Here is an 11,782-nt window from a genome sequence, read left to right as displayed (position 1 = left end):
GGGTTCATGTTGAAGTTCAAGTTTAAAGGTAATGGTCTTCAAGCAGGTGAGAAATCGAGAGAGAAGGTAAGTGAGTGAGTCAGGGAATGAGTGACTGAGGGAATGAGTGAGTGAGATTGTGAGTTAATAAATGGATGAGTGAAATGGTGGGTGGGTAGGTGGGTAAATCATTGACTGAGACGATGAATGAGTGAGCAGAGAAGTGAGTTTAAGTGTCCAGTTAATTTTGTGTAACCAGGTGATAGAACTCAAGACATCATGATAGGAGTCTCATTTATCTGAGTGAGTGAGGTATTGAGCGGGTGGGAGAGTGAGTGAGATGGTGAGTCAATGAATGGGTGAGTGAGATGGTGGGTGAGTGGGTAAATGATTGAGTGAGGTGACAGGATGGTGGCGATAGGAGTGATAGGTGTAGTGGTGGCGATGATTGTTGGTGATGGTGTTGATGACAGTGATGATGATTTTGATGTTGATGTCGATCACAATGATGCTAACGACGGCATTCATGATGATGGTAATAATGGTGATCATGTAGATCATGAAAATATTGTAGATGATAATCATGATGATGATATCTAAGGTGTTGATCATGGCGATGATGACAATATCATCATCATGATCATCGTCATGATCAAGATGATGATGATCACAATGATGATATCGACAACATTGATGATGATGATAATGGTAATAATGATGATCATGAATTTCGATTTAAAGCTTTCGTGACTGCAGGGATTCATCTTCTTGGTTCTTTCGGTAAAGTCACGTAGAAGGGAAGTAATAAAATAATAAAAATAAAACATAATAAAACAATTCTCACGACGTTTCGGCCACAACGCAAGCAGCCGTCTTCAGGTGAAAACCAGGTCCGTCGAGGCGACAGAGTCTGAATGAAACAGCACACGAGCTTGGAGCATATATATAAGTTGGGCGCATTGACAAAGGAATTTGCATATCAAAAGGAATTTAGCATAATTATGGGAAATGCAGGAATGTGATTAGTACTGCATATGCATGTGTGTTATGCAGGATTAACAGCATCAAAGGGAGCTGCAGTTACTGCTGCTGCTGCAGTTGCTGCTGCTGCAGTTTCTGCTGCTGCTGCAGTTGCTGCTGCTGCAGTTGCTGCTGCTGCTGTTACTGCTGCTGCACTTGCTGCTGCTGCTGCAGTTGCTGCCTTATCCATTTTAATATAACACTATGTATTATTCTACCCACCCTAATGTGTATCACACTGCTATATGTTTACTATACAATTACGACACCATACATTACTCTGCACACTGCACCATGCCAGTGAGTGGAACGCGGTCTGAAAGTCACCGTAAACGTGAACACAATCAGTTAAGATCCGAAATGGTAATAAACCATTTGATGCTGTTAATCCTGCATAAACGTGAACACAATCAGTTAAGATCCGAAATGGTAATAAACCATTTCGGATCTTAACTGATTGTGTTCACGTTTACGGTGACTTTCAGACCGCGTTCCACTCACTGGCATGGTGCAGTGTGCAGAGTAATGTATGGTGTCGTAATTGTATAGTAAACATATAGCAGTGTGATACACATTAGGGTGGGTAGAATAATACATAGTGTTATATTAAAATGGATAAGGCAGCAACTGCAGCAGCAGCAGCAAGTGCAGCAGCAGTAACAGCAGCAGCAGCAACTGCAGCAGCAGCAACTGCAGCAGCAGCAGAAACTGCAGCAGCAGCAACTGCAGCAGCAGCAGTAACTGCAGCTCCCTTTGATGCTGTTAATCCTGCATAACGCACATGCATATGCAGTACTAATCACATTCCTGCATTTCCCATAATTATGCTAAATTCCTTTTGATATGCAAATTCCTTTGTCAATGCGCCCAGCTTATATATATGCTCCAAGCTCGTGTGCTGTTTCATTCAGACTCTGTCGCCTCGACGGACCTGGTTTTCACCTGAAGACGGCTGCTTGCGTTGTGGCCGAAACGTCGTGAGAATTGTTTTATTATGTTTTATTTTTATTATTTTATTACTTCCCTTCTACGTGACTTTACCGAAAGAACCAAGAAGATGATCATGAAGTTCATGCAGATATTGCTGATAATGATGACAATATTGATGGTGATCATATCGGTGATGATAACGATGACGATGATAACGTTCACAGGTGGAAGAGATCCGGGGGGACATCGAGAAGGTGGCCGAGAATGTTCAGGAGGTGAAGAAGAAGCACAGCGCCATCCTGTCGGCACCCAACACAGACGAGAGTGAGTGGCCGGGACACCAGCCCATGGCGAATCTCCCGGCGCGGCAGTCGAACCACAACTGTCCACGTGTTGTAACCACCCACCCACCCCGACTCCACCCACCCACCCCGACTCCACCCACCCACCCACTACGACTCCATCCTCCCACCCACCCACCCTGACTCCATCCACCCACCCACCCTGACTCCACCCACCCACCCCGACACCACCCACCCACCCCGACTCCACCCACCCCGACTCCACCCACCCACCCCGACTCCACCCACCCACCCACTACGACTCCATCCTCCCACCCACCCACCCTGACTCCACCCACCCACCCACCCTGACTCCACCCACCCACCCACCCTGACTCCACCCACCCACCCACCCCGACTCACTCACCCACCCACCCCGACTCCACCCACCCACCCCGACACCACCCACCCACCCCGACTCCACCCACCCACCCCGACTCCACCCACCCACCCACTACGACTCCATCCTCCCACCCACCCTGACTCCACCCACCCACCCACCCTGACTCCACCCACCCACCCCGACACCACCCACCCACCCCGTCTCCACCCACCCACCCACCCCGACTCCACCCGCATCTTCCAGTTTTTTTTCCCCCCTCCACATTTAGAATCAACGTCACTACGCACATTTGGAGTATTTGTCCGCTGCTATGAATTCCCACGCGATGATGATGATGCCCCACTTCGTTGAGCTATCGTTTGTTATAGCCACGTTGGTTCTCAAGAAGAGCTCTGTATGGCAGCTCAGTGGGCCTCAACCGGTAAAAAATTAACCCGTAAAAACAAAGTTTTTCACTATAAATCCTTTATATGCGTGGCGGCTAGAGTCCTCTCGTCCTCTGGCTTGAGATGGCTGCCACCTATGGGTCAGATGATTGCCTGCCACCATTAAGCAATTGGTAATTAAATATAATTATTTTTTTCCTAAAAAGTGTAAAGTTATGGAAAAAAAATTTCACGAAAATAAATTGTCACACACAACGAGTCTGTGTGCAAAATGTCAGCTCGATTGGATCACGGGAAGTGGGTTAAAAAACGACCGAAACATTTGCACGGTCGTAAGCAAGCAAGCAAGCGAGCGCGCAAGTGAACTTAATATAAAGGATTTAATAATAGTTTCTATGGGTGCCTCTGTGTGATAATATGGCTCTCGGCGTGATTATGTGGCTCTCTGTGCGATTCTATGGGTCGTTACTTGAGTATGTTGGTCTCTGTTATGATCCCACGGGTTTATGTGTTAGTCTCTTGGTCTCTGCAAGTTTCCGGTGTCCTCGCTGTGACTCTGTGAACTTCGGTGCGAACGACGAGTCTCGGCGATTGACGGTGAACCCTGAGGGAGCTATCGTCTGGCGAGATGTTAACTCCCTCGCTTGGTACACAGGAGGTCGTGGGTTCGATCACGACCCTGATGCCTTCTGCATATTTGGAGTTTGCATGTTCTCTCTTCGGGTCCTTCGGGTTTTCCTTCCACATTCCGAATCGACACGCGTTTAGAGTATTTGGCTGCTGTGCATTTCCATACGGTCATAAGCCACGTCGTTGAGCTGTCATTTGTGATACCCAGATCGATTCTGAAACAAAATAGGCGATATTGCAGCTCAGTGGGGCCTTTCCTGGAAATGAATCAACATTTTTCTTTCTTTTTTAATAGTGTCATAGTTTAATAGTCGCACGGGCGTCGGTCATTCACACCAAACCCGGCGGCCACGTGTGTTCGATGTGGTGCCTGGGGTCTCACCACCAGGCCGTGGGCTCCGGCGCAGTTGCACCGCCTGCACACTCGGCATCCGCACCGCTGGGTTCGTTTTGAACGGCCTTTTTTTTTCGTTCCTTGAATTACAACGCCGTTTTTATTTAAGTAGCATCCAAGCACGAACGCATCTACAGACACTTTACAGGAACAGTGGGACACGGATATGCCGGGATGAAGGTGGTTTGTTTATTCACAGGTAGAGAGAGAGAGAGAGGCAGTCATAGACAGAGGAGGAGAGGAGGGTCTGGACTTGAACATGGCTAACAGAGTCGCCAGCACGGATGGCTGGGGGAAGAGAGCTCTAGGCCGCACTGAGCGAAGGTTTATTGTCCGTTGTGTCTTGAAAGGCTGACTGGAGGGGCTTCGGGTGAGTTGAGAGGTAGGAGAGCGCGCAGAGGGGAGGAGAGTGAGATGAGAGGGAATGCGTTCAGAAAATGAGCATTTCCAGTGGAGACGATGGTAGTGGTGATGGTTGATTGGTGATAAAGATGCTTGGCGATGGTGATGGTTAGTGATGGGGATGACGGTTGGCTGGTTAGTGATGATCATGATAGTGGTGGTGGTGATGACGGTTGGCTGGTTGGTGATGATCATGACAGTGGTGGTGGTGATGACGGTTGGCTGGTTAGTGATGATCATGATAGTGGTCGTGGTGATGACGGTTGGCTGGTTAGTGATGATCATGATAGTGGTGGTGGTGATGACGGTTGGCTGGTTAGTGATGATCATGATAGTGGTGGTGGTGATGACGGTTGGCTGGTTAGTGATGATCATGAGAGTGGTGGTGGTGATGACGGTTGGCTGGTTAGTGATGATCATGATGGTGGTGGTGGTGGTGATGACGGTTGGCTGGTTAGTGATGATCACGATAGTGGTGGTGGTGGTGATGACGGTTGGCTGGTTAGTGATGATCATGACAGTGGTGGTGGTGATGACGGTTGGTTGGTTAGTGATGATCATGATGGTGGTGGTGGTGATGACGGTTGGCTGGTTAGTGATGATCATGATAGCGGTGGTGGTGATGACGGTTGGCTGGTTAGTGATAATCATGATAGTGGTGGTGGTGATGACGGTTGGCTGGTTAGTGATAATCATGATAGTGGTGGTGGTGATGACGGTTGGCTGGTTAGTGATGATCATGATGGTGGTGGTGGTGAAGACAGGGGGAGTGGTGGTGTAGTGGTTAGCGCCTCGCCACGCTATGAACCCGGTGAGCCCAGCACGATTCCCGTTCACGGCCAACACCGGTGACGATTATCTGAACCAGTCCTGGGCCTCCTCTAGGTCGACTCGGCCTAAAATGAGTACCTGGTGCGTTGTGTAAACATCGCCACTGGGGAGACAAAGGCGGTCTGGCGTGGTTTTGGCCACCCCACCCCCTCGTGTGCCGTCTTCATCGATGCGCGCTAACAGCAATTGCCCCCCACAGTCTGTTCGGGCTATACGGGGGATCTTTGTCTTTGGTGAAGACGGTGATGGTTTAATTGGCCCCCTGGGTCTCGGGACTCCGTTCCAGGAGAGTGTCCACAGCGCTGGGATGTCTGGCCAACTCCTTGTCACCCAGCTCACTCCCGTCGCACCACGCTCCGTGCCGCGGTGCTGATGGTGGTGGTGGTGGTGGCGAGGGTGGTGGTAACGGTGGTGGTGTTGGTGATGATGGTGGTGATGGTGGCGATGGTGATGATGGTGGTGATGATGATGATGGTGGTGATGGTGATGATGATGATGATGGTGGTGATGATGATGGTGGTGATGATGATGGTGGCCGTGGTGATGGTGGTGATGGTGGTGATGATGATGGTGTTGATGGTGGTGATTCACGTCTCTGCTGCTCGGGTTGCGGGTCGCGGTGTTTATTCCACGCACGTCGCGAGTCTGGGTGACCCCTCCCTCCCCCCTTGCCCATCCCCCCCACCTCCCCCACCCTGCCCCCCCTCCCCCACCCTGCCCCTCCATCCCCCCCACCTCCCCCACCCTGCCCCTCCCTCCCCCTCCCTCCTCCCCACCTCCCTCTCTCCTCCGTCCCTTCCTGCATCAGTGGCTCCTTGCATCAACGATTCTCCGCCGACCGCTGCTGATGCACAATCCCTGGCGATTCCCTGCTGCAGTCCGCCGCCTGTGCGTGCCCCGCGTCACTCTCACCCCGTCACTCTCACCCCGTCACTCTCACCCCGTCACTCTCACCCCGTCACTCCTCACTCCGTCACTCTCACCCCGTCACTCTCACCCCGTCACTCTCACCCCGTCACCCCTCACTCCTCACCCCGTCACTCTCACCCCGTCACTCTCACCCCGTCACTCTCACCCCGTCACTCTCACCCCGTCACTCCTCACCCCGTCACTCTCACCCCGTCACTCTCACTCCGTCACTCTCACTCTGTCACTCTCACCCCGTCACTCTCACCCCGTCACTCTCACCCCGTCACTCCGTCACTCCACCCGTCACTCTCACTCTGTCACTCTCACCCGTCACTCTCACCCCGTCACTCTCACCCCGTCACTCTCACCTCCGTCACTCTCACCCCGTCACTCTCACCCCGTCACTCTCACCCCGTCACTCTCACTCCGTCACTCTCACTCCGTCACTCTCACCCGCCTCACTCTCACTCTCCGTCACTCTCACCCCGTCACTCTCACCCCTCACTCCACCCCGTCACTCTCAACCCCGTCACTCTCACTCCGTCACTCTCACCCCGTCACTCCGTATCACTCACCCGTCACTCTCACCCCCGTCACTCTCACCCCGTCACTCTCACCCCCGTCACTCCTCACCCGTCACTCTCAACCCGTCACTCTCACTCCGGTCACTCTCACTCACTGCTCACCCTCCGTCACTCTCACCCCGTCACTCTCACACTCTCGTCACTCTCACCCGTCACTCTCACCTCCGTCACTCTCACCCCGTCACTCTCACCCCCGTCCACTCTCACCCCAAGTCACTCTCACTCCGTCACTCTCACCCCGTCACTCTCACCCCGTCACTTCTCACCCCGTCACTCTCACCCTCGTCACTCTCACCCGTCACTCTCACTCCGTCACTCTCACTCCGTCACTCTCACCCCGTCACTCTCAACCCCGGTCACTCTCACCACCGTCACTCTCACCCGTAACTCTCACTCCGTCACTCTCACCCCCGTCACTCTCACCCCGTCACTCTCACCTCCGTCACTCTCACTCTCACGTCACTCTCACCCGTCACCTCTCACCCTTCACTCTCACCCGTCACTCTCACTCCGTCAATCTCACCCCGTCACTCTCACCCCGTCACTCTAACACCGTCACTCTCCCCCCGTCACTCTCACCCCGTCACTCTCTCACCCCGTCACTCTCACTCCGTCACTCTCACCCCGTCACTCTCACCCGTCACTCTCACCCCGTCACTCTCACTCCGTCACTCTCACTCCGTCACTCTCACCCGTCACTCTCACCCCGTCACTCTCACCCCGTCACTCTCACCCCGTCACCCTCACCCCGTCACTCTCACCCCCGTCACTCTCACCCGTCACTCTCACCCCGTCACTCTCACCCCGTCACTCTCACCCCGTCACTCTCACCCCGTCACTCTCACCCCGTCACTCTCACCCCGTCACTCTCACCCCGTCACTCTCACCCCGTCACTCCTCACCCCGTCACTCTCACCCCGTCACTCCCACCCCGTCACTCCTCACCCCGTCACTCTCACTCCGTCACTCTCACCCCGTCACTCCTCACCCCGTCACTCTCACCCCGTCACTCTCACCCCGTCACTCCTCACCCCGTCACTCTCACTCCGTCACTCTCACCCCGTCACTCCGTCACTCTCACCCCGTCACTCCTCACCCCGTCACTCTCACCCCATCACTCTCACCCCATCACTCTCACCCCGTCACTCTCACTCCGTCACTCTCACCCCGTCACTCTCACTCCGTCACTCTCACCCCGTCACTCTCACCCCGTCACTCCGTCACTCTCACCCCGTCACTCTCACTCCGTCACTCCGTCACTCTCACCCCGTCACTCTCACTCCGTCACTCTCACTCCGTCACTCTCACCCCGTCACTCCGTCACTCTCACCCCGTCACTCTCACCCCGTCACTCTGTCACTCTCACCCCGTCACTCTCACTCCGTCACTCTCACTCCGTCACTCTCACCCCGTCACTCTCACCCCGTCACTCTCACCCCGTCACTCTCACCCCGTCACTCTCACTCCGTCACTCCGTCACTCTCACTCCGTCACTCTCACTCCGTCACTCCGTCACTCTCACCCCGTCACTCCGTCACTCTCACCCCGTCACTCCGTCACTCCGTCACTCCGTCACTCTCACCCCGTCCACTCTCACCCCGTCACTCTCACTCCGTCACTCCGTCACTCTCCCCGTCACCCCGTCACTCTCACCCCGTCACTCTCACCCCGTCACTCTCACCCCGTCACTCTCACCCCGTCACTCTCACCCCGTCACTCTCACCCCGTCACTCTCACCCCGTCACTCTCACCCCGTCACTCTCACCCGTCACTCTCACTCTGTCACTCTCACTCTGTCACTCTCACCCGTCACTCTCACCCCGTCACTCTCACCCCGTCACTCTCACCCCGTCACTCTCACCCCGTCACTCTCACTCCGTCACTCTCACCCGTCACTCTCACCCCGTCACTCTCACCCGTCACTCTCACCCCGTCACTCTCACTCCGTCACTCTCACCCCGTCACCCCGTCACTCTCACTCCGTCACTTTCACTCCGTCACTCTCACCCCGTCACCCCGTCACTCTCACTCCGTCACTCTCACCCCGTCACTCTCACCCCGTCACTCTCACCCCGTCACTCTCACCCCGTCACTCTCACTCCGTCACTCTCACTCCGTCACTCTCACTCCGTCACTCTCACCCCGTCACCCCGTCACTCTCACCCGTCACTCTCACCCCGTCACTCTCACTCCGTCACTCTCACCCCGTCACCCCGTCCCTCTCACCCCGTCACTCTCACCCCGTCACTCCGTCACTCTCACTCCGTCACTCTCACCCCGTCACTCTCACTCCGTCACTCTCACCCCGTCACCCCCTCACTCTCACCCGTCACTCTCACCCCGTCACTCTCACCCCGTCACTCTCACCCCGTCACTCTCACCCCGTCACTCCGTCACTCTCACCCCGTCACTCTCACCCCGTCACTCCGTCACTCTCACCCCGTCACTCTCACTCCGTCACTCTCACCCCGTCACTCTCACCCCGTCACTCTCACCCCGTCACTCTCACCCCGTCACTCTCACCCCGTCACCCCGTCACTCTCACCCCGTCACTCTCACCCCGTCACTCCGTCACTCTCACCCCGTCACTCTCACTCCGTCACTCTCACCCGTCACTCTCACCCCGTCACTCTCACCCCGTCACTCTCACCCCGTCACTCTCACCCCGTCACTCTCACCCCGTCACTCTCACCCCGTCACTCTCACTCCGTCACTCTCACCCCGTCACTCTCACCCCGTCACTCTCACCCCGTCACTCTCACTCCGTCACTCTCACCCCGTCACTCTCACCCCGTCACTCCTCACCCCGTCACTCTCACCCCGTCACTCCTCACCCCGTCACTCTCACTCCGTCACTCTCACCCCGTCACTCTCACCCCGTCACTCCTCACCCCGTCACTCTCACCCGTCACTCCTCACTCCGTCACTCTCACCCCGTCACTTTTCCCCCGTCCCTCCTCACCCCGTCACTCTCACCCCGTCACTCCTCACTCCGTCACTCTCACCCCGTCACTCTCACTCCGTCACTCTCACCCCGTCACTCTCACCCCGTCACTCTCACCCCGTCACTCTCACCCGTCACTCTCACCCCGTCACTCTCACCCCGTCACACTCACCCGGTCACTCTCACCCCGTCACTCTCACTCCGTCACTCTCACCCCGTCACTCTCACCCCGTCACTCCTCACCCCGTCACTCCTCACCCCGTCACTCTCACTCCGTCACTCTCACCCCGTCACTCCTCACCCCGTCACACTCACCCCGTCACTCTCACCCCGTCACTCTCACTCCGTCACTCTCACCCCGTCACTCTCACCCCGTCACTCCTCACCCAGTCACTCCTCACCCCGTCACTCTCACTCCGTCACTCTCACTCCGTCACTCAGTCACTCTCACCCCGCCACTCTCACTCCGTCACTCTCACCCCGCCACTCTCACCCCGTCACTCCTCACCCCCGTCACTCCTCACCCCGTCACTCTCACTCCGTCACTCTCACTCCGTCACTCAGTCACTCTCACCCCGTCACTCTCATCCCATCACTCTCACTCCGTCACTCTCACCCCGTCACTCTCATCCCGTCACTCTCACCCCGTCACTCTCACTCCGTCACTCCTCACCCCGTCACTCCTCACCCCGCCACTCTCACTCCGTCACTCTCACCCCGTCACTCCTCACCCCGCCACTCTCACTCCGTCACTCTCACCCCGTCACTCCTCACTCCGTCACTCTCACCCCGTCACTCCTCACCCCGCCACTCTCACTCCGTCACTCTCACTCCGTCACTCTCACCCCGTCACTCCTCACCCCGCCACTCTCACTCCGTCACTCTCACCCCGTCACTCCTCACTTCGTCACTCTCACTCCGTCACTCAGTCACTCTCACCCCGTCACTCTCATCCCGTCACTCTCACCCCGTCACTCCTCACCCCGCCACTCTCACTCCGTCACTCTCACCCCGTCACTCCTCACCCCGCCACTCTCACCCCGTCACTCTCACCCCGTCACTCCTCACCCCGCCACTCTCACCCGTCACTCTCACTCCGTCACTCTCACCCCGTCACTCTCACTCCGTCACTCTCACCCCGTCACTCCTCACTTCGTCACTCTCACTCCGTCACTCAGTCACTCTCACCCCGTCACTCTCACTCCGTCACTCTCACCCCGCCACTCTCACCCCGTCACTCTCACTCCGTCACTCTCACCCCGTCACTCCTCACTTCGTCACTCTCACTCCGTCACTCCGTCACTCTCACCCCGTCACTCTCATCCCGTCACTCTCACTCCGTCACTCTCACCCCGTCACTCCTCACTTCGTCACTCTCACTCCGTCACTCCGTCACTCTCACCCCGTCACTCTCATCCCGTCACTCTCACTCCGTCACTCTCACCCCGTCACTCCTCACCCCGCCACTCTCACTCCATCACTCTCACCCCGTCACTCCTCACTCCGTCACTCTCACCCCGTCACTCTCATCCCGTCACTCTCACTCCGTCACTCTCACCCCGTCACTCCTCACCCCGCCACTCTCACCCCGTCACTCTCATCCCGTCACTCTCACTCCGTCACTCTCACCCCGTCACTCTCATCCCGTCACTCTCACTCCGTCACTCTCACCCCGTCACTCCTCACTTCGTCACTCTCACCCCGTCACTCCGTCACTATCACTCCGTCACTCCTCACTCCGTCACTCTGTCTCTCTCACTCCGTCACTCTCACCGCGTCACTCTCACCCTGTCACTCCGTCACTATCACTCCGTCACTCCTCACTCCGTCACTCTGTCTCTCTCACTCCGTCACTCTCACGGCGTCACTCTCACCCCGTCACTCCCTGCTACTGCAGCTGCACTCCCTGTCTCCCTGTCCCTCTCTCCGTGCACGTCTCACGATGGAGGAGGAGGAGGGTGCAGTCGTTGCAACAGCACTGATAGCAGCAGCAGCAGCACCTGCTACATGCCCGGCACTCTCCGTAGCAATCAGCAGCGTCACGATGCAACAGCGCGACCAGGCAACCTGGGAGACAGCAGCGTGTTGC

The 11,782-nt window shown here is 56.0% G+C and overlaps 1 protein-coding gene across 7 annotated transcripts in view; it reads left to right on the top strand.

Annotated features, from left to right (window-relative positions):
• LOC133348840 (syntaxin-1A) overlaps positions 1–11,782 on the top strand; it is a 91,591-nt gene that overhangs the window by 20,569 nt on the left and 59,240 nt on the right. For 3 of the 7 annotated variants that reach the window (XM_061561893.1, XM_061561895.1, XM_061561894.1), the window contains exon 3: positions 2,154–2,253. In XM_061561893.1, the coding sequence (XP_061417877.1) occupies positions 2,154–2,253 (100 nt within the window). Of the gene's footprint in view, positions 1–2,153; positions 2,254–4,076; positions 5,237–11,782 lie in introns of those variants that run through there. The other 4 variants (XM_061561890.1, XM_061561892.1, XM_061561888.1 and 1 more) reach the window with 4 other exon arrangements.

Source organism: Lethenteron reissneri, chromosome 28 (assembly GCF_015708825.2).
Source record: "Lethenteron reissneri isolate LAM-NWPU_2019-01 chromosome 28, ASM1570882v1, whole genome shotgun sequence".
NCBI classification, from domain to species: domain Eukaryota; kingdom Metazoa; phylum Chordata; class Hyperoartia; order Petromyzontiformes; family Petromyzontidae; genus Lethenteron; species Lethenteron reissneri.
Note: the sequence above shows the minus strand (reverse complement) of the source record. Positions and strands in the feature narration are given on the sequence as shown.